Raw genomic sequence first — 23,567 nt, 5'->3', positions numbered from 1 at the left:
TTTGGAAGCTGCCATAAAAGTAGCACTGGGTCTTTATGGATTACTACGATTTTTAACAACAGTAAAGGAGTCAAAAGAACGCATTTTATGTAAACTTTAAACATTAAAATGTATCAACCAAATTGTCATAGACAGGAGCAAAAACTAATATTTGTCTAAACTTTTCGGTATGCTGCTTTACAAATCTTCGCCAGTGTCAGGTTTCAACAAGAAGTCCTAATACAAACCCATATAGGTTATGGCTTTTATAGGAGCTGTGTTTGCACGAGACAAACATAACGAGGTACTTGGCTCTGCTTGGACCAATTAGAGTGAGAGCGCGCCCTGCCTGACGTCACCAGTGGCTGAAGCACTGTATTGAATCAGCAGCTGTGTGTGTCTGTGGATGTGTGTGTACTTCAGCACAGCGGGGCCTACGGTGGGCTGCTAGCCAACAAGCTCCATCTTCATGGTATCAACACGGAGAGGTAGGCCACGCGTGGAAAATGATATACCTGTATGTCATGATATATGCTTTTTACGCACAACGTTTGTGGGTATGGATAAAGGGCGAAAGAGGAAACCGCGGTGTGATTTCCGCACAATTACCATGAGTCAGGCTTTGTGTTTATTCTGGTGCGGCGAAAACGTATCCTATAGTCATTTATTATGGAGGTTTGTCGTGTGGGTTAATGTGATGCATGTGCTGTTTGTCTGCGCCTTGAACGGGTTTATGGCATCATCTCATGTCTTGGTTTGACAGAGTCGTGATGTGCACACCGAACGTAAGATGTTATTTTCACAGCAGGCGATGCACCCACTATCCCCCTCAACATTAACCATCCACTATCTGCTGGTGATGGGAGGTGGTGTGACAGAAAGCCAAGACTTCTGTCATACCTTATATCACTGATATTCAGGAGAGACAAGGGTCAGACACACAGACTGTAAAGATTTGTTTTATTACATAAGTGTAAACTGTAACCATTACGTAGTCAATCACAACATCACACTCAAATAAGCCACAAGTCACTGAGCCTTCAGATCCTTATGAATGGGTCAAGAGCAGTGATGGAATGTAACTAAGAATTTTACTTATCTATTATGCTTGAGCACAAATTTGAGGCATTAGAGGTAGATTATTGTTTATTTCCAGTGTGCAATCTTTGTTACTGTTAATTTAGTTTTTCTTCTTCTTATTATTACTTACATACTTATATTACTTATATATTATTGTACGGCTAATATAGTACTATGATTAGTACTATATTGTTACTGTTTCTGTTATATATAAATATATATATATATATATATATATATATATATATATATATATATATATATATATATAATATGACATAATTACATATTTATTATTATTATTATTATTATTATTATTATTATTATTATTATTATTTCTGCTTTGTTATTTATTACTATTTATACTTCTAATGTGGAGGATCTACATGACAGCAAACCAGGGGCAGCTGGAGGAAAGGCTCTACACACTGGCATCACCTGACCTTGCTTTGCCCTCCTGTGGAGCCTTCCTTGTGGCAAAAAGCTCCATAACCGCCTCGAAGATGTAGTGTAATACAACTTAAAACTGTACTTGTAAAAACTAACAAACTATCCACAAATTTCTCAAAGCATTGAAAGACGATACGCTGAACAAAAGGTATTTGAACAGTGCATATTAATGGCTGTCCCATGTACTGTAACCCCCACCCCCATTCCAACCTGCAGACTCCTCATGCCACTCGTTTTTTCCTCCTATGTAAAATTTTCTACATCTCCCAGTGTTTTGTTACAGCAGTAAAATGTACCAAATAAATCTAAAAACATTACAGACATTGACCATTTCACTGCACCATAAAAACAGTTTCTTTTCACATTTTAACTACCCATGGCTGATGATACTTATAATATTCTTTTACTTATGTAAAGTTTTGAAGACAGAACTTTACTGATCAGCCATAACATTCTGACCTCTGGTAAAGTCATATTAATGTTGATTATCTCATTTTAATATATATCTTCAGATCTTGTTCATTGCCAATGAAAAGTAAATGTAAAACCAAACAAAAATGGTCTGAAGAACAACAATCAAATCGCAACCAATCCAGCATCTATTGGAGGAGAACCATATTCCTAGCTCCTAGACTCCACCAAACCTCTGAAGGCGTGCTGTGGTATCTGGACCAAGACTTTAGCAGCAGATCCCTGTAGTCCTGGAAGTAGAGGTGGGGTCTTCATGGGTTGTTCAATTGTCCTGACGTTGGGATGTCCTTCCTTAGTCCATTTTTGGTTGGTACTAACCAGTGCAGACCATGAACACCCAACAAGATCTGCAGTTGGATGCTCGGACCCAGTCATCATCGTTACAATCTGACCCTTGGCAAAATCATTTAGTTCCTTATGATGCCAATTTTGCTGCTTCTAACACATCAGCTTTGAGGGCTGAATGTTCAATTGCTGCCTAATATATCCAACCAACTGAAAGGTGCTATTGTAATGAAGTAATCAATATTACTGGCCTACCACTTCAGTGGTCAGAATGTTATCATTGATTACCACATGATATAACTGTGAAATATTTTTATTATTGTCATATTACTATAGTGTTGCCTACATTTTCTTTTGTCATAAAGGTTTATTTTGTTTACATCAGCTAAATCATATGACAGTGTTTAAATGTTTTTACCTACATGTAAAATTCATACATGTATTTCCATGCTGGAAAGAAGATTTTTACTTTACTGGAATATTCAGCCTAGGGATTTCTAACAGGTTTTGCAGTTTGGCAACTGTTTGTCATGTTATTGACCACATAGAATTAATTTATTGAATCATTTGTATTTACATCTCCTATGTAATTTTTCTTTTGCTCTGTCTTGTTTTGTTACAATTGGCATTGTTATTGTCTTGATGCGTTGTTGCTTTTCTTGTGTCTTTTATTTCATTTTCACTTATATTTTTTTGCTGTTGCTGTTGCCTTTTTTGGAGGGGGGTTGTGTGTTTTTATCTTGTTACATTTTTTATGTGACTTTTGTCATGTTCTGTTTTTGTAACAATTTAAACCACCAATAATCCAGCCATAATTGAAGCTTTCTGCTGATATTTGTTAGTTAGAATTTTGTGTTAAATCCTAACTCAATGTGATCTTCTTACAGGGAATCTTGAAAAATGGAGGGAGGGAATTTGTAAGCATATCTGTGTACCTATACCTATTTACACATTGATCTATAAACATATCTTGCTGTGTGTAGAATCATTATTAGACAGCAGCCTGAGTCTGGATTTTGTGGCATTACAGTGGCTACTCCCGAGACTATCTGGACCGCTACATCCAAAGCCAGGACTCATCTGTGGTCAACAAGTTCCAGCAGAAATACTGGAAAACCAAACAGACACTCATTAAGGTCACAGGAAAGAAACAAGACGAGCATGTGGTGGCATCAGATGCAGACCTGGATGCCAAACTGGAGGTAAGGAGGAGGATACTAAAAACATCACGACCAGAGAGCACCCATCCATTTTAACGTTGTGTCCTCAATCACATCAGAGAGTATTAAAAAACACAGTAGACTCGTCCCCTCAGGTGGATTCTGCAGTTACTTCACTGACTCAAATAGCTTTTTGATTCACACATTGCCAGTATTTGCTTGAGGCTCCAAGCTGTTACATTAAGCTGCATCTCAGACCTCCATCATCTACCTCCAATTCAGGACTGAAGTAAATTTAGTGGCTCGAATCAATATAATGCAAAAAACATTAACAAAACATCTAAACTTAATTTAACACTGCTGCAGCAGAGGTGTTATGGACAATGACTCAAAACGACATGGCCTCACATGCTATGTGTTTGTTGTTAAGCCTTGCTACTCATGGCAAGGCTCATACTGCAGGTGCATCCTGGGTAAATTGCCGTAGGAATAATATACATCTCATTATCTGGACATCCTGGGGGGATGGATGGTTTCACTATATTTTATGAATATTTTTGTCATTTCACACTGTTGAAAAGTGGGAGCAATTACTGTACAGCATGAATTTGAAAAATGAAAGAAACATTAATATACAGAATGTAAATATTGTGTACTTCATCAAGATATACAATATAATAGTCATTTCTCATTTGCACACATCTAATGAAGCTTGATATGTAATATCTAAGTCATTATTCAGCCTCATTTATCTCACATTTGAGACATTGAGTGAAAATAAGTGACAAGATTTATGCTCAAAAAATGGTATTACAGAATTTCATTTTAGACACATTTTCTACACTTACCTACTGTTTTGTTCATATTTTCCTCTACTTTTGTGAAGCTAAGACTTTGGTAAATTTATGCCAAGCACCAAAACACTTTGTCCGCATGAGTAGACAAAACGTTTGTATTAACAGGAGATTTGAAAGTTTTCACAAATCTGACATTAAACTTTCAGCATTTGGGCTGAATTATCTCTTTCTAACTGTCTTCTAGGACAAGTATTCATAAAGCTGAGATTATCGAGAACATTTTGATATAAACACTTGGGTAGTGTGTCATTTGCAAGTACCTTAAAAAGGTGAATTTAAGAAAGTATGCAGAAATCAAGAAAATACCCTTGGAGCTCTGGGTGTTAGGAAATATTCAGCAGGTGAATCTTCAGGTTGTGCACCACATTAGCTCTGCAAATACAAAGTGACTTCTTGAACTGCTGCAGGTATACCAGTGTTTTCTTAATCACAATTGCTGTACTGACTTCATGTCTCTCTGCAGGTCTTCCACTCTATCCAGAGAACATGCATGGAGCTGCTGAAAGTGATCGAACAGTATCAGAGGAGGATCTGCTGTATGTTCAATTATTTATTGTTATAAGCATTTTGTGAGGATGATTAAGGTTTAATCTACAAACATCTTTAGGCTTTGGTGTTTGAGGCTACAGCCCTGAATATTTTATGAATAGTCCAGAAAAAAAACATCCACATCACAAAGCGAGTTGTTTGCAAAACGATTTATAATTCAGTCTCTTAAATTACTTTATTTGGAATCTGGACAAATTCATCATGCTCTTCTGTATTACGTATCATAACTTCAAACATTCATAAAAAATACATCATGTGATTAAAACTGGTGACATCACATTAATTTAACTCCCCATTATAGTAATGCCAGAGCCACTATGGTGGATCTGATTGTCATGTACTGATGTTTATATGAGTACCATCATACCAATATACTACAGTGTCACACACACATCTTATAGTCATGTATACAGCTTCCAGAGCAGCCTAAAAGACACGTCACAGCAACATCATGTAGCGCTTCTGACGAAGGCTATAGGAAGTAGCTGAAACTACTAAAGCAGGTAAACAAACAACTACCCCTGTCTGATAAATGAATTACCTACAACATTAATACATTAATTGCTTTTAAAAATGGAATCATGTCATAAATAATAATAATTGGTCTTTTTTGACAAGAATTTACAAAAAAAATATGTAATGTAAAAGTGAAAAAAATTCTACAAAGTAATGTCAATTGATTAAAAATATAATAGAAAATATAAATGAAAAATATAAAATAAGCGATAGCATAAGTATTCATACTCTTGAAGTCAGTATTAATAAATATAACTTTAAAGCCTGCGTTGGATGGGTTATAGTCAGACTGAGACATATAGATGGTGCGATTTTACTCAATTCTTCTTTAGAAAACTGCTGAAACTCTGTCAGGTCAGGATCAGGTATGAACAGCCTTTTTCACATCCAAAGACAAGCTCTCTTTTGGACTGACGTGTCGGCCACTTATGAACATTTACTCTGTTCTCTTTAAAACATTTCTGTGTATCTTTCGCTGTATGCTTTGGGTCATCATCTTATAAAATAAATCTACCAGTTTATAGTTCTCTTTCAGACATAATCAGGTTATCCTCCAGGATTTTCCTGTATTTTGTTGCATTTATTCTATCCTTTACCTTTACAAGCCTTCCAGGGCTTCCTGTTGCATCTTCACGAGATGATACTGCCTCCACTATGCTTCACAGAGGAGATGATATGTTTGTGGAGATGTGCATGAGTCTCCCACATGCCTTTGGGTGAACTCTAGTTCAGGTATCTTCAACAATGGCTTCCTCTCCCATGAAGCTTTGACTGATAAAGAACTCAGGCAGCAGTTATCACCTTCACCGTGTCTCCATCTCAGCTGCTGAAGCTTCTGTTATAAGTGTCTTGGTGTCCTCCTTCACTAGTCTCCTTCTTCACGGTCATTCAGTTTATGAGGACAACTTGCTCTGGGCAGATTTACACGAGACATATCCCTTCCATTTCTTAAGGGTAGATTTTAATGAACTTTAGGGGATGTTACTTTGTTGGACTCCTAGCTGGACCTCTCTTGAATAGGTCAGTCATTTTCAATGGGCTTAATTATTTATGCAATCATCTATTTTGCAGTACATATTTTAGATTAGTTAAATGACTTTGTAAATTTTTTTCTTCTTTTTTTGTAAATTCTGATCAGAAAAGCTAAACTATAATGACCATGGTTCCACTGGAAAAGCCATGAAATAGTAAATTATCCAAGGGGGTAAACAGTTTTCAAAGGTACTGTGAACTCCCAGTGTTTCACAGCGTCAATAAAACATTTGCTTTAATCAATCTTTTCAAAATTCCGACTTAAGTTTTCTTATGCGGTTTCAGGAAATTTCATGATGTATCTTCAATAATTATGTGGTGTTGCAGTCTTGTCCCAGGAGGAGAATGAGTTGGGTCGCTTCCTGCGCTCTCAGGGTTCACAAGATAAAACCAGAGCTGGGAAGATCATGCAGGCAACTGGGAAAGCACTGTGTTTCTCCTCACAGCAAAGGTAAGAAATAATGCACAATACTGCCAGAGACAGGGGCTGCATGATTCAGAGTAAAGTTCTATACAATTTCAGTTTTACTCTGCTTTCTTCATTATCAAGGAAAATTCACAATCTGTTTATTTTGAATTTTTTTTTTTTTTCAGCTCAAACATGCAAACTTAGATGAGCATGGAAAAAATACTAAACCGTAAAAAAAATTGCAAACTTAGCCATCAGAGTCACATGTCAGAGCCTGTGTTTATTTATTTATTTTTTAATTTCTGCAATAAGATCACGTTAAATTCTCCTAAATCTTGACCTTAAAATTGCCTTTTGCGATTATACAGTATAGTATTGCTGTTGCTATCATTAGGATTGAACAGTTGTATGTGCAGTCCTACCGCATACTTATGATAAATTCAGATAAACTACAATTGATTATCCTCTGCATGCATCTTCTAAAAATGCAACAAAAAGAAGAGTTTTTACTACTCACCGTTCCATTCATGAGTGTAATGATCAGTAGGCCTATGAAGGAAATGACAACCAAGGACTTGACTTTGAGAAACATCCAGTGTTTTGACAGAGTGACCTCTATTGGCTGAAATTATATATTGTGCATTCAATCCTCATTGGTCCATATAACATGTCTTTGCCCTTATTCTGACAAAGAATGAGATAGTTTTATTTGGCCAATGAAAATGCACATTCCAAACATGGTCTGATCATCCCATCATGGTAGTAGATTTTCGACTGTATGAATTGTTGTAATATTTAACATTAACTTTGTTTCTGCTTCCAACCATAGAGTTGGATTTTTTTGGAGCATCTATCAGTGTTAGGGTGCATCAAACCCCCCTTTTGTCAAGTTTTTTCCTGTCCCTAGTCTAAAAAGTTTCCATTTGAGTAGAAAACACTACCTGTAAAATATTAATTAATTTTGACCATGTTTAGATGGGCCACCGTGGGTTTGAAAATTTGAACTGCAAGGTTGCCGAATTCGGTCGGCTCAGAAAGTGAATATACCATTTAATACACCTAAGTCAAGTACAACTTCCTAAGTTGCTCAAATATGCTTTATAAACCTTACTATCAATAGTTTAAGCCCTAATTAAAATATAAATAAATAAAAAAAAATACAATAAATTTTAAAAGAAATTATCGGAAAAAGACCTAAAAATGCCATAGTCTCTTGTTAGTGCCAAACTGATGTCTGATGAGTTGCCCATTTGCAGTATGTGTTTTAAAATAAATGCATGTAAAAACATGAATGAATTCTTTGAAATGGGGTTTTCCTATTAGGTGATGATTATGCATTTGGAATTTCCATTTCACAATTCTGGTCAAGGTCCTTTGACACTGAAAAATGGGTAAAATCACACGTTTTTGCTGATTTCTTTATTGCCTAGTCTCATTTCACAGATCTGCACTCAGGGCTTTCACTGGAGAACATTTGATCCTAGATTACCCATCTGGTACCCTCCCTTTTCTTCAGTTCAGCAGGTACCAGGTTTCTTTTTCCAGACAAGGGTGGGTGGCTGTGGCTCAGTTGGTAGAGCGGGTCATCCAATGACCAAAGGGTCGGCGGTTCAAATCCTGGCTCCGACTGTCCACATGTCGAAGTGTGAACCCTGAACCCTTGCTCCCAGTAGGGCCAGGCTGTGCCTTGCACAAGTTCAGTCCATTTACCATAACACATTTTCCGTGTAAATTTGCCAAATATGCTAAAGGTAGTGAAGGAGTAGTGAAGAGAAGAAGGTGAAGCACCCTGGGGGCCCTTTGAAGAGAAAAAGTGGCCCTGCAGATGAATGGGAGGAAGGTATTGGCCCTTCACTGAATGCTATTCCAGCCGTTCAGCCTCCTTTGGTCAGAACAGTCCTTCAAAGGTATAGATCACTGCCAATAGAAAAGCCGTTAGAAGACAGCAAAACCATAGCAAAGAAATATCTGTAGAAGTTGAGGTAATGTGGAATAAAGCCAGAGTTCCACCATAAGTGTGTTCTAGCTTTGTGTGATGTGATCATCCTCTGGACAGACTGTCATGACCCTGGCTGATCACATCACGCACAGCTAGAAAGCTAGCATGCAGGGTGCTACCTGGCCCTACTGGGATACTGGGAATTTAGGGTTCAGTGTCTTGCCCAAGTACACTTCAACACATGGACATGTGGACAGTCAGAGCCAGGATTCGAACCACCAACCCTCTGGTCACTGGATGACCTGCTCTACCAACTGACCCACAGCCACCCATCCTTGTCTGGAAAAAGAAACCTGGTACCTGCTGAACTGAAGAAAAAGGAGCGTACCAGATGGGTAATGTAGGATCAGATGTTCTCCAGTGAAAGCCCTGAGTGCAGATGCTTGAAATAAGACCAGGCAATAAAGAAATCAGCAAAAATGTGTGATTTTACCCATTTTTCAGTGTCAAATGACCTTCACCTTGTCTAAAATCATGTGACCTTGACCTGTACATAATTTGAGACCTTCATAAATGACAGTAGCATCCCCCAAAACCTCTAATATGACATTTGCATGAGCAAATATGGCATAACTAACCAACAAATGCATGATTTTCCATTGAAAAATGGGTTTTCTGCACTCGGCTGATGGGCACCCTAACGATGGGATGGATCAGAAAAGAAGTCTCAAAAATGAGACGCCCTAATTGATGCTTTGAATGTCATCAACGACTGCACTGAGAGGGGAGTTAAGTGCAGACTATCTCTCCGCATCAAAAAGTTAGGATCACTACTAAAATGTTCTACAAGTTGTTGAAGAATCCAGGAGATCTGTTCCAAATCTGTGGAAACGCAAGGCAAAGACTAGCACCTAATTATTTTATGAACTGTAGCGTTATAAAGTTGAACACTGTAAGGCAAAACACATCTGATATCACTGATGTCTTAATGTACTGTACTTGTAAGTTGAGCTAAAACTGTTACATTTATATAGTAATCATGTGCGAAATTTCAAAATAATTGCTTGAAAAAGTTGTCAAAAGTTTCAAATTCATCTCAAATCTACTAAAACCTTGCCATTTTTTTTATTTACTTCTTATGATTTTATAGCAAACAGGAATGAAAAAAACAAACCAGTCAAAACTTTGGATTTTTGAACCTGCCGAATTCGGCAGCCTTGCAAGTCAAATTTTCAAACGCCCGGTGGCCCACCTAAACAAAAACAAATTTTGCTAAAATTTTGCAGGAATTACTTTTTCACTAAATGGAAAAAAGTTAGACTAGGGACAAGTAAAAAGCAAACACTTTGGAAAAAATGGGGGGTTTGATGCACCCTAATCACTGTAATTGAGGATCTTTGTCTCAGATCTAAATGATTGTAAACTCTAATCCTAAATATAAATTTTAGTTTTACACTCAAGCTTTAAATGACTATGAATAATATGTATGTACTGTATGTACAGTGAAAAGAAATTTAAATAGCATACTCTTTTATATTTCCTGTTTCACACTTTAATGTTTCTGCCTATCTTTCTGTAATTTGTTTTCTGTATTTTGCTGCAGTAAATACTGCAATCTGGCTGTGAACATCCAAATTAGTCATATCTGATGGCCATGAAAAGAGGGCAAACTGCATTTTACCTCAATTATTTACATGTATTGATAGGATTAGTGGATCAACAATTATTACCCTGCTCCCTGAAGGGGAGGCAAGGGGTATTGTTTTTGGTGCAGTTTGTTTGTTTGTTAACACTCTAGCAACAAAATTATTGCTTGAATTCAAAATTAATTTGAAATTGGGTTTATAGATTGCCAGTGACCCAGAACAGATCTGATTACATTTTGGGAAAAGTAGGTCAAAGTTCAAATTTTGTAATGAATTTTTAAAATCATTTTCTTTTCTCCATATGCTTATAATGGATGAAATTTCACATGTCTTTAGCAGCAAAACTGTTGGTTGAATTCGTACCAAACTGGGTTTATAGATTGCCAGTGATGCAGATAAGATGTGGTTATGTTTTGGGAAAAGTAGGTCAAAGTTTAAATTTTTTATGAATTTTTTAAATATTTTTTTTCTCTCATTTACTTATAATGGGGCAAAATTTCAAATGTCTATAAAAATGTCAATTTTGTTTCAGTTTAGTTGAAACATGGTACACATATAGAGGCAATTGATATGCTGACATCAGCCCACTCATAGACATGATGACTTCTGGATGGATGCCAAAATAAGCTACTGTATATGCGAGGGGCGGGGTATGTTGTGCCTGGTACCACTTGTTAAACCTTTTACATCAGTAGATGCTTTTGTTCACTACCAGTTGTTTGGATCTTTGAGGGTTAAGATAGGTATGTGTTTCAGGTTCATTAGACTTTGTATTCAGGATATTAAGATGTGACTGGTAGCATTCAGATGTTTAATCTCTAACTTCATCCATCAGACTTGCTCTGCGGACACCTCTGTGTCGCTTGTACCAGGAGGTTGAAACATTTCGCTACAGAGCAATCTCTGACACATGGCTGACTGTGAACAGAATGGAACAGTCCAGGACAGAATACAGAGGAGCACTGCTCTGGATGAAGGACGTGTCTCAGGAGCTGGATCCAGACACACATAAACAGATGGAGAAATTCAGGAAGGTTTGTCCCAGTGCACAACATGCTGTCACACCTTGGAAACCAGTGGTTATAGGTTAAATCATGCACACAGTATAATGTAAAAGAATAAAAGGGTGATTATACATAACTGACATGGAGGTTCTGGGGCAGAGAACCTACTATCTAAAGAGCCACTTTTAGCAAGAAAGGAAAAAAATATAAGTCCCTTTAAAGGCAGTAGCTTTAGTGTTATATGTCTCAGAGACTCCAAATCTAACCTGGACAAAAAGGAAACACATGACTTTATTGGAGATTAGTAATTTAACCCATAATGACCCAGTGCTACTTTTGTGGCAGCTCTGAAATTAATTTTCCTCTCTATTTAACCTTTCTCATTTGATTTGTCATCATTACCTCCGCCAAGGAGGTTATGTTTTTGCCGGCGTTGGTTTGTCTGTTTGTCTGTCTGTCTGTGTGCAAGATAACTCAAAAAGTTATGGACGGATTTGGAAGAAAATTTCAGGAAATGTTGATACTGGCACAAGGAACAAATGATTAAATTTTGGTGGTGATTGGGGGGGGCACTGATCTGCCTTGGCTGAGGTCTGTGCTCTCCGAGTGCTTTTCTAGTTTATTATAACATTGTCTTGAGTATTTTGCATTTTTAGTGAAAATCTGATATTTCTATTGATTTAATTTGCCGATCAGGTAGATGTTCATAAAAGCTCAAGGTAAAATGGAGGGTTATTATATCGCAAAACAGAGAAAACTGAAGAAAACTGAATTTTTCAGCCAAGATATCATTAACTGAACATAAACCAGGTGTGTCCATCCACTGTCATTTATCAAACTCCATGAGTTATACAAGTGAATCAGTGGTTTAGAAGACGATGATCGATAACTCGGCTGAAATTTTCACATACGATTATGTCAGAATGTCATAATTGTACTGTAAGTTGTCTGTTAGTGAATACAGTGCTTTTTTTTTTTTTTTTTTTTTTTTACAAAATTACTCCAAACCAGACATTTATTTCAATCAATTTGTTCATAATTTGTACATTTGTGAATTTTAAGACATTGAGACATTTGTATTTGAATATAAATATCATCTTAATTTTTTGTCATTTGTGAAATGATTTGTCAGTAACAATAATAACATAGTTGCTTAGACCTTGGATGAAAATGTTACCATATTAGAGAAAGTACACTATTAAATTATTTACTCTACATCTCTAAAGAACGTTCATGAGCTAATTGTGGAAGTCAGTAGTTTATAAAAGGATCAGGAAAACGGCATTATAGTAAATTAAATGGCCACTAGAGGGCGACATAGACCATAAAATATTGATTCACTGGTTAATATGTCCTGTAGGAAAGAAGCATGCTTCCACTTGCTGTGTTTTGACTGTTCACACTTGTATGGTGTGTAATGTTGCTGCTTATCTCAGATTGAGACATTTCACCTATCTCATATCTCAGGTTCAAGCCCAGGTGCGAACCACTAAAACAAGCTTCGACAAACTGAAGAATGATGTTTGTCAAAAGGTGGACATGCTGGGAGCCAGTCGCTGCAACCTCCTCTCTCATGTTTTAACCACATACCAGGTAAACCACAAATGGCAGCTGTTTGCACACAGTCCATTCATCTGAAATCAAGTGTTTAGAATGGCTGCACAGTCAGCCATTATGGGCCATTATGTAAAGCAAACATGAAGAGAACATTGTGATATGGCAGGTTAAACTAAGATACGATGTTCCTTTATTGATACCAGAAGGAAAACTCCACCCGACACTGCAGGATATAATGTTGTAAGAATCATAGAATCAACACAAACACAAAAAAGCAGCTCTGTGTTGAACATGTGCTAAAGTTCAGTTTGTTTATATCCAGTTGGGTGTTGCGTTACATTGGTAGGTATCCAAGATCTCTGTTCCCTCTATTCTGTTGGATTATCAGACCACACAAGGAGCGACTGAACACAGATTAGACATGAGTTCAGTATTACAACTAGAATTACTGACCTGTGCTTGTTTGCCTCTGCCAACCTGACCAGTAAAGGGTCACTTTATAGCCATGTGTGTCCAGACTCATAATATATGTAGTGAAGACTTGGAAGGAATTCAGTCAGGAAATAAGGAATCAATTCACTGTTTTTTGTTTTGTGTGTGTGTGTGGGGGGGGGGGCGTTTGGTTTGTTGTTTCAATTTGTGTCACTCAGTTTTTGCTCATTCAAAGACAGTGATTAAAAACTTAAAGCCTAAAAAGATTTAGTTACATTTTTATAAAGATTTCTGTATCTCCCCAGAAGAAAAGTGGTAATAAATAACAACAATATAATCAACTGGTCATTCGCCAAATTATTATTTAAAATATTGGTGTGGTTATTGTCCTGGAATTTCAGAACTAGTTTACACTTAAATGGAAGTTCTCTAGTTTCCAATCAGATACCAGGCTGTTTTATGTATTATCGTGTTGCAATGAAGTTAACCTTTGACCCTTTGGATATAAAATGTCACCACTTCACATTCATGCAAATTTTTTCAGCATTTGAATTCTAGAATTATGGTCTAATGTGGGTTTTGTGAGGTCCCACTCACCTTAAACTTTAACCTTTGGCCACTATTGTCTTTATCTATCTGCCAAATTTAAAGACAGTTCTTCAAGACATTCCTGAGATGTTGCATCCACAACAGATGGACAAGTGTATCTTCAGAAAGTACAGATAATTTGAAAACAAGAGGCCTGGAAACATGTCCTAGATATTGCAGAGGTGTTACTAGCTTAATTAAAATAGTAATGGTTAAGACATTTCATTACTGTTATCATTAAAACTTTTTACTGTGTGTATTTATCACCTGCTTTTCAGACAACACTTTTGCACTTCTGGGAGAAGACATCTCACACCATGGCAGCCATCCATGAGAGCTTCAAGGGCTGTCAGCCTTATGAATTCTCCACAATTAAGGTTCGAGATTATCTTTCCCTCCACAGTTGAAATCTACATCCTGACATTGTGAATCTACATTGACAGTTCTAGAAAATACCAGTAAATATGCCAAATAAATGAGTAATTTCTGCAGAGTTTGCAGGACCCAGTAGACAAACTAGCAAAGAAGAGGGTGAAGAAGAGAATTAAAGCAGAGACAGAAGATGGACAGAAAAATGAGACGACAGATGACCACCAGTAAGTTTACAAATCTCACATCAAGCTTTTCTCATGCAAACACATGAATGCCACAGTATAAATAGAAAATATTTATATTTAATAAAACTGAGCCCATCCTACAGGGTGGGGAAGCAAAATTTACAATGAACATTTAGTTGTTTTTTCTCAGCAGGCACTACGTCAATTGTTTTGAAACCAAACATATATTGATGTCATAATCATACCTAACACTATTATCCATACCTTTTCAGAAACTTTTGCCCATATGAGTAATCAGGAAAGCAAACGTCAAAGAGTGTGTGATTTGCTGAATGCACTCATCACACCAAAGGAGATTTCAAAAATAGTTGGAGTGTCCATAAAGACTGTAAAGAAGAGAGTGACTATGAGCAAAACTATTACGAGAAAGTCTGGAAGTGGAGGAAGCAACAAAAAACGTACCAAAGCTTTTATTAAAGCTCTCAAATCCAAAATCCTAAAGGATCCAACCAAATCCATGAGAAAAATGGCAATTGAACTTGAGGTAGACAACAAGACCGTTAGAAATGCAGTAAAATATGAATTGAAGTTAAAATCTTACACAAGAACACCAAAACGCTTGTTGACAACAGCAACAAATCCAACTTTAGCAATTTTTGGGAATCATGTTTATGGCCGCCTTCTAGCCCAGATCTAAACCCTCTGGATTATGCTATTTGGGGCGTTTTAGAACATGCTACCAATAGAACATCACACAGCAATGTCAACTTTCTTAAAGATACTATTAAAGAAGAATGGGAGAAGTTGTCACCCGAATATTTGAGGGACACTTGCGCAAGTTTCAGGAAGCGTGTGAAGGCAGTTATTGAGAAAGAAGGAGGACACATAGAATAAAAACATTTTCTATTATGTCAATTTTCTTGTGGCAAATAAATTCTCATGACTTTCAATAAACTAATTGGTCATACACTGTCTTTCAATCCCTGCCTCAAAATATTGTAAATTTTGCTTCCCCACCCTGTAAGTGTAAGCCACTTGTCCAGCTACATATGCTGCAGTCAACCTTGGCATTCTCCTGTCTAACTATATTCTCTAAACCAGCAATTGATTGGTTTAGTCGTACTGTATATTCCAATTAGGGAGCAGTGTGTGAAAGCTGATCAAAAAAGTCAGGTCTCTGAAAGAGGGGACTTTACAGAGGCTGTTCCTCAATTCTATCTATTCCAAGTTACACACTAAGTTCTATTTGATAAATATGAAAGTGTGATATGGGTAAGAATGTTTTAAGCATCAACATCAGTGATTAGCAACCTTACATCTTTATATAATCAAGTTCTGAAAAAAATGGTATTTGTCTGATGGAATCACTGTCACATTCTGAAAGAATAAATAATATAAGGCAATCTGTTCTGTTTCAGCAGCATTTTAGCCCCAGAGTCTCTTCCCAGATATAGCCTAAGACAAGATAGGAGTTTTGGAGAATAGACACTGTAGAATATCACATTACAACGCAATTTTACTCCCGGAAATCGAACAAATTACGATATAGAATATTTTACACAAGTTATGGGCCGGTAAAAGCAAAATAAACCTGCTCATTGTACTGGGTATTTTGTTGTATGTACCAATAAAGGTGAATTTCCCCCTGGGGAGCAATGACGTTTATTTGTATTTGTATCTTGTATTGTACTTTTAGGTCTGTAGTGTGTTGTGGTTTGATAAGAAGATGAACTGTATATTTTTGTGTCATACTGTGAAAGGAACAACTAGGGACAAGAGTGAAAAATTAAAATACTCCTAATCTCTCACACAGCACATCACTTCCATGCTCTGTATTTAAACTATGCATAACTGCATTGCCCCGATGAAATAAATACATGAAGTTTCAAATGAATAGTAGGGGGAGTGGTTGGCCTCCAGGTTAATAAGTCCAGTTTCCCCCACCAATTATTAGAATTGAAGAAGTCTCTTGGACGAGAGATGAAACATTTTCAAAAGAGCTAAACCAGTCCAGTTGAACCGAGAAGAATTACCAAGAAGAACGATGACCTGGGCAAATGAGAATTTACACAAACATTTCAAATGAATAGATGCTGTGTTTCTTTGCAGGCTTATCTCACTTGGAAATGAAAATACCAACAGTAAGACAAGAGAAGGTAAGAGACAATACTGTCCACTTGCAAAACAATGGAGTTTATTTTGAAATAATAAAGTATAGCTGACTTACACAAACAGAAATCTAGACTAACCTTAAATTTTTTCACTAGAAAATGAAGATGGTTCCGCCATTCCAGAGTCTCAGGAGGAGAAGGACAGTATGGCTTTACTGAATGAGATCCTGGGCGGTTTGTCAGTTGACGAGGGCGACTTCTCTCGAGAGTGGACTGAAGTGTTTGGGGAAAGCGACGAGGGAACAAACGGAGCATCGGGAGGACTGGCAGAGGCCCAGCACAAGGAAAACTCCTTCTTTCTCCCGTCACAGCTGCTGGACCAGAGCTTGAATAATCTGCAGTCTTCTCTTACAGGTCAGCATTTACTACTGTGTTAGGCAGTGTCTGTGCATTAATACTTCCAGTGTTGCCAACTCCTCAGTAAGAAAAGTATCTACTGTCAGTCCTAAAAGTTGCTAGAAGTCGCTAAGTGACGTATTATTGGAAATGTGCATGTAAATGTATTGAATGATGTAACATAAAAGTGAGTATAAAAACACCATAAATATGTTTACAGCTACAAATGAACTACACTCTGTCAATTTTCATTTTCTTTAATGTCACAGTTCCAACCCACCTCTTTAATCTTGGCAGAGGGAGGAGGCTTGGGGTCTGGCTAAAGTGACCCAAAAGAGATACTCTGGAGTTATTTATTTGTACATTTAGTTTTTACCTTCATTTTCTTCAGTTTGGTTTGGTTTTTAACCTTACAGTCCACTTAGGAGCCTACAATAAGTCACAGTAAAACATGACCATTTTTAACCATAACATTTATAATTTTCCGTCTACACTGACAATCTAAATGGACCAAAAAGAGACAATAGAGTAAACTGTCAATGGCAATGGGAGTGATTTTTGTTGATTTGTTTTACACAAAGAAAGATATGTGCTTTCATGTCAGAGTCTCCAAAACTCTCCAATAACACCAGAAAAAGCTGGTAGATTTGACAGTAGTCGCTTTTTTGATAAAGAGTCTCTAGAGGGGTTTGAAAAATCACTAAATATACAGACAAAGTGGATAAGTCGGAGACGCTGACCAGACCGTGTGTTTTTCTGACTATGACAGAGAAAGTCATTTGGTGACATTTCGAGGAAAATGTGTGTGTTTGTCACTTTTCAAAAGTTGCTAAGAGTTTCCAAACAAACTTTAGAAGTAGCTAGATTTGTCATTAGGTTACTAGGGTAGTCTGAAAAGTTGCAAAATCTAGCAACAAAAGTGCTAAGTTGGAATCAATGGTTAGATGTAGTATATCATATAATAACATACCCTCTGAGTTACTTCTTTTACTTCTATGAAGAAGAAAGGAGTGAACCACCAACAGGAAAAGAGTTGTGACAAAACAAATGAAAATGTGTTTCCAAGACTTTAATTCAATAATTACTGAGTGCATATGCAAGAAATCAAAAAAAAGATTATAAAAAATAAAAATAAATACTGGAAACCTGTAGTTTTTCTGTGGATGACTCCATAGCAAACGCAAAAACAAAGCTAAATAATGATTTCTTTTTTCCCCACATGCGGTTTATTTCCACACAAGAAGAAAAGTGCTGTGTTAAAGCCACGTCGGTCAGAGTAATAGAACACTACAGTTAGATTTGCCTACTTGTGTATAATTGCCAGCAGCTTTCCATTTGATCCAGGTCTGGGCACTGGCTATTCGCACCTCGTCTGGGTTTGTTGGTCTGGTTTTGTCCATTCCTCGTCCCATGGACCGTTGAGTAGAATACCACTGGAAAGTTAAAGAAAAGGAAACCATATTTACGTGCTGTGCTGACGGAAAGGACCTGGTGTTTTATATTGGGTTGTACCAGCAAAATTGAATTTAATGTTAATCTTACTTAAAAGATTACCGTCATTTTAGTCAGAGTTCAGAAAAACAAAATAAGTTTTAAATGAGTAAATCCAGATTTGAAGGCTAAGCAGGGCTCTGTCGCACAACTGAAGATGAAATTAAATATCATTATGAAGATGTGTAGCCAAAGTATAATGAAGTAGCAAAATATATAAATGCGGGATGACCCGGTGGTGTAATGGATAGCGCTGTCGCCCCAAAAAGCCCTGTCTCCCAAAGATGTATAATCAACTACTCCTTATAAATCTAACACACCTTCACGTTTTGTTTGGAATTTTTTAATAAGTGTTGTGAGAGTCCATCTTTAAATTAGCTTCTTCACCTGCCAAGTCAGACTGTCAGAGTTACTTTTTATTTAAGAAAACACTTTTTTGTTTTGTCAGCTTTACAACAAAGTCACTATGAACAGGTTGTGTAGAAACATATGGTGCATGGGATCCGGGGAAGCCAAAATGGTGAGTTTATAATGGAAGGTTAAAGCACAGCTGGGCACTAAGGTGCACCGAGGCTGCTGGATCGGTTTCTTTCCTTTAAACAAATGCTGTCAAATTACACCTTCAGTTTTCTGCATTTAATTGCTATAACAGTCTGAAACACAAGGCTAAACTCTGTCAGCAGAATTCAATCACAGCTGAGTTGTACAACTGCAAAATAACTCCTGACTGTATGCAGCAAAGGCAAAGCACACAACCACAGTTTGAACAGAGCCTTCACACAACCAGTGAATGTGTTCATTAAAACTTATTTAACAATTACACTCAAAACCTGTGTACACTCACAATTTGTTTTTCACTTGATACTGAAATTCAGTTTACTCTCACTCAATAATAAAGTGCAATGTTGCAGACTTTCAAGATGTAGACATCAAAAAGAGTTATGAGAATGCCAGTCAATGGTCTGTATGATGCTAGGATGCCTGATCTGGGATTTTAGAACTGGAGGGAAGATCAGCATCCATAGACTCCAAACCTAAACCACTGGAAGCTGTTGACCCACTAAAACGAGTTAAAAGAGCCTGGAATAGCATGTGTAGATAGACAGATAGATGTACTTAATTGATCCCAAACTGGGAAATCACAGTGCAGCATCAGCAGCATAACAATGAAAACACACTATACATACACACTATACATAATAAACTTGGGAAAAAATCCTGGATGATTAAGGTGCAAAATAAACTGTAATATGTAGTGTTTCTAAAATGTATTACACATTTTTAACAACATTTTCAGAAACTGTGCAAAGGAAAATGGGAATTTATGTTTACATCCATTTCTGTTATGTGAATATCACGGGCAGACTCCAGCAGAAAGCCAGGAAAATAATCAGAGATCCCTCACATCCTGGATACCCCCTCTTCTCCCCCCTCCCCTCCGGAAGGAGATTCAGGACACTAAAAACAAAAACAAACAGACTCAAACACAGTTTTTACCCACAAGCATTAAATCCCCCCATGACTAAATAACCACCAGCCCCAGTCTAATGGACAGTGCAATAGTTCCAAATCATGCACCTTGTTCTTTTTTGTTTTTTTAATCTTACCTTGTATGTATCTTATACTGCCTGTATAAATGTATGTATATATTTGTGGTAAAAATGTCTCATCTGTAGCATAGAGTTAGCTTTTTTGTATATTTCAGGACTTTTTAATAATACTTTAGTAATATGTATATGTAACATTTTATCTTGTAGCTTTTGTACATTGCCTACATTTTTCAGTACTTTGTGTGATATTTTTAAACAGTTTTTTGTACTAAGTGTTTTTGCTGCTTAACAGAACAGAGCTGCTAAACGGATTTTCATTGTTCCTGAGACACTGGCAGTAAAGTTCTATTCTATTCTATTCTATTCTATTCTATTCTATTCTATTGTTATCACCTTGTTACCCTGGCATTGAGAGTAGCTTAGCTGGGTTGGTGGAGGACATATTGTTTATTCTCCTTGCTTCTACTTGTCTTGTGTATCTCTTCAGTTGGGTAGCTAGTCTCCAATACCTCAGCTGTGGACAGTTTGTTATATTTCCTGGGCACCTCTTTCCTTAGATTCACAGTTCTACTTAGTTCTGTTAGAGAAGGCTGACTTTTCTCTCATATAAAAAAAAAAAAAAATATATATATATATATGTGTGTGTGTGTGTGTGTGTGTGTGAAGCTCAAAATATACATATTAAACACAAAACACTGTGTTCTGGGCATTGATTACCTCCGCCAAGGAGGTTATGTTTTTGCCAGGGTTTGTCTGTCTGTCTGTTTGTTTGTCTGTCCGTTAGTGTGCAACATAACTCGAAAAGTTATGGACAGATTTTGATGAAATTTTCAGGGTTTGTTGGAAATGGGATAAGGAAGAAATGATTAAATTTTGGTGGTGATCGGGGGTGGGGGGGCCCACGGGGGGGGCCACTGATCAGCCTTGGCGGAGGTCTGCGCTCTCCGAGTGCTTCTAGTTTTATTATAAAACTCAAATAGAACTAGTGTTCTTCAAGTGTACTTGTCTTTAATCTAGACATGAGTGAACATTGTTAAAAAATTTGAAAGGTCGGTAAAAGCCAGACATTTTTACAGCAGTAACATATTTTTGGGTTCCAAGGAAATGTCTGATTTCACCTGTGGCTCTTGAGCTGGAAGACTTTGGGAAGCCCTGCCTTATTGGGATATGAAATAAATCAATGAATCCATTAAGCTCAGGAGGTCTGTTATTGTACGATATACTACATCTAACTGAGACCAGGTCTAAACTATGAGAAGAATGATAAGCCCGTGAGCAGCAGAGGCTCTGACGGGTCAGAGGTCACTGGGCTGGTGGACTGAAGTGTAAATAGTTTGTTACATTGAGAAAAAGAATCTCAACACCACGTTCCCCCTCAGTGATTTGTAGTGTTGTAATTTGTCAAAACACAATGGATTAAAGCATAAATAACTCTTGAAACAAGGGCTCATGGTTAGAAGTGCATCACTTTGCCTGTCTTTAATAAAGCACTACTAACATTAGCAGTGATTTCCCATGAGGACTGTTTGGATCAGTGCTGTTTGTATGTCTGTGGCTCCACATTCGTCCACATCAGCAGTGTACTCAAATGTGATGAGTTATTTGTTGGATCAGGCTTAGGCGCATTCCCCGTCCCCTCATGATTAATTGAAGTCTTCGTTTCCATTTTAGATTGGGCCAGGGCTCCTCAACAGCCTGTTGCCCAGGCAACAGAGCCCTCATCTGGAGCCAATCAGAATCTGTCAAAGCCAGCCATGAAAGGTAAATTCTCAGCCAAATGACTCTAACGTAGCAAAATATCCTGAAATACATAAAGAGAAATTCTCGCCTATTAAAAGACACTTGTCTAACTGAAGCCTGTGTTTATGGGCTAACCTGTGCCCTCTTGAAACTGGAAGGATTCTACCCCTCAAAAAAAATATTTACATTTTTGAAGGTCTAAACAAACTCAAGACTTATGAAACTTTGTGTCAGACGAAATGAAAATGTCTTATTTTATGGGTATGACTCAGTAACATCCTTGGACCTCTGATAAGGCCATCATATCCTCCTCCCAACAGGAAGTCCACTATTTTGGTTTGAATGAATGAACCCAAATTTTTTGCATCAAAATGGTAACAAACAGTTAAGAGGTCCTGATGTGATAACACACCAAATTATTTATGTCTCATCAGAGACTCGACAATAGAAGTCTACAGTGTAGAACTGCAGCTAACGATTATGTTTAGAATGAATTAATCTACCAGTTATTTCCCTCCATTCTATTAAACCTCTTAGAACTCAATAGCACAGCCACTGCATGCAGAGCACACACCATTGCACTTGATCCCAGTCACCCCCTTAATCCATATGTCATACTGCTTCTGTCTGGTCACCGCTGCAGGTCAATAAACTGGTAAAAAGTTAAATTCAGCAGAAATTTCATTCCAAATGCAATAACACAACTGAACAAATCATTAAAGAGACTGTAATGTGTTAGTTGGATATGTGTGGTGACAGGTACATGGTGGTGGAACTGTTGTCTTTGCTGTTTTGGGCGGGTACATGGTGGGGGAACTGTTGTCTTTCGGTTTGTGTTACATATATATATATATATATATATATATATATATATATATATATATATATTTATTTGTGAGTGATGTGTTTATTCTCGTGGCTGCACAAATTGTGTAAACAATTTCCCTGTGAAGGACAAACATATCTATCTATATCACATAAATTTTCCCTATCATTGCTGCTTGTGCCTATATATATGTGCCTATATATAATTGTGGCGCTGTACCAGATGCATTCTTTTAAGAAAAAAATGTGTGTTTTAAGTTCTACCACTTAGGTGAATATACATCAGTGTGTCTTGCTGATATGTATTCCCTGTTTGTTCTTTTGCAGAAACAGCAGGGACATCCAAAGACCTCTCAGCGTGGTTCAACCTGTTCGCGGACTTGGACCCTCTATCCAACCCTGACGCCATTGGCAAAACCGACACCGAGCATGAACTTCACCGTGCATAGACCCTCCTCAGAAATACAGTCTCATTTAAAGTGGGGATGTTTGGTAGCGGCTGCAGCAGCATATTGGTGCCACTATGACCGGAAACATCACTGGATTTAGCCGTGGACTGGTTCTTCCTGTTATCACAACATTCGAAGAGGTTAAATTATAAACACGGGACATATTTCTTATTGTAATACCCTAATTGTGTAGTCTGCAGAGATTATTTTCATCATCAGTGCATCTTTTGATTATCTTCTGAATTAATCATTACTATACCGTTGGATCTCGTCAACAACCCAAATTTCAAAATATTCATTTTAAGAAAACAGACAATCAACAAATCATCACCTTTAAGATGCTGGAACGTCAGTGATTTGTCATTTTAAGCAAATGTTGAGAAATTATCTGCATGGCTAATTGTTTTAATTAAAAGAAAATCTCAAATAAAATACAAATACCTTCCTCATATGAAACTGAACATGTTTTTGTCATGATGGCAACAGTGTGTAGC

General features: G+C 37.2%; 2 protein-coding genes across 3 annotated transcripts in view; one reads left to right on the top strand and one right to left on the bottom strand.

Annotated features, from left to right (window-relative positions):
- The first annotated feature begins 354 nt into the window (after nucleotides 1-354).
- On the top strand, nucleotides 355-23,520 carry ica1 (islet cell autoantigen 1). Of its 2 annotated transcripts, none has more exons than XM_030157296.1 (13): nucleotides 355-467; nucleotides 3,153-3,182; nucleotides 3,296-3,467; nucleotides 4,746-4,818; nucleotides 6,707-6,830; nucleotides 11,209-11,407; nucleotides 12,845-12,970; nucleotides 14,233-14,331; nucleotides 14,447-14,547; nucleotides 16,621-16,667; nucleotides 16,779-17,036; nucleotides 21,731-21,820; nucleotides 22,952-23,520. In XM_030157296.1, the coding sequence occupies exons 2-13, from the start codon at nucleotides 3,166-3,168 to the stop codon at nucleotides 23,071-23,073; spliced, it is 1,428 nt and encodes a 475-aa protein (XP_030013156.1). In that variant the 5' UTR covers nucleotides 355-467; nucleotides 3,153-3,165; the 3' UTR covers nucleotides 23,074-23,520. The 2 variants fall into 2 exon arrangements, with proteins under 2 accessions (XP_030013156.1, XP_030013155.1); XM_030157295.1 differs by having other exon boundaries at nucleotides 14,447-14,550.
- glcci1b (glucocorticoid induced 1b) overlaps nucleotides 17,568-23,567 on the bottom strand; it is a 56,380-nt gene continuing 50,380 nt past the window's right edge. Inside the window, exon 10 of the mRNA XM_030157293.1 lies at nucleotides 17,568-18,451. The gene's annotated coding sequence lies outside the window, so the exon portion shown is untranslated. The remainder of the gene's footprint in view (nucleotides 18,452-23,567) is intronic.

This window comes from Sphaeramia orbicularis, chromosome 16 (assembly GCF_902148855.1).
Source record: "Sphaeramia orbicularis chromosome 16, fSphaOr1.1, whole genome shotgun sequence".
NCBI classification, from domain to species: Eukaryota; Metazoa; Chordata; class Actinopteri; order Kurtiformes; family Apogonidae; genus Sphaeramia; species Sphaeramia orbicularis.
Note: the sequence above shows the minus strand (reverse complement) of the source record. Positions and strands in the feature narration are given on the sequence as shown.

What these genes read in the sequence shown, in the direction of transcription:
- ica1 (XM_030157295.1), top strand. An exon ending in ACCTGGATGCCAAACTGGAG is followed by an intron (nt 3,468 to 4,745) that starts GTAAGGAGGAGG and finishes GTCTCTCTGCAG; the next exon opens with GTCTTCCACTCTATCCAGAG. An exon ending in GTCAAAGCCAGCCATGAAAG is followed by an intron (nt 21,821 to 22,951) that starts GTAAATTCTCAG and finishes GTTCTTTTGCAG; the next exon opens with AAACAGCAGGGACATCCAAA.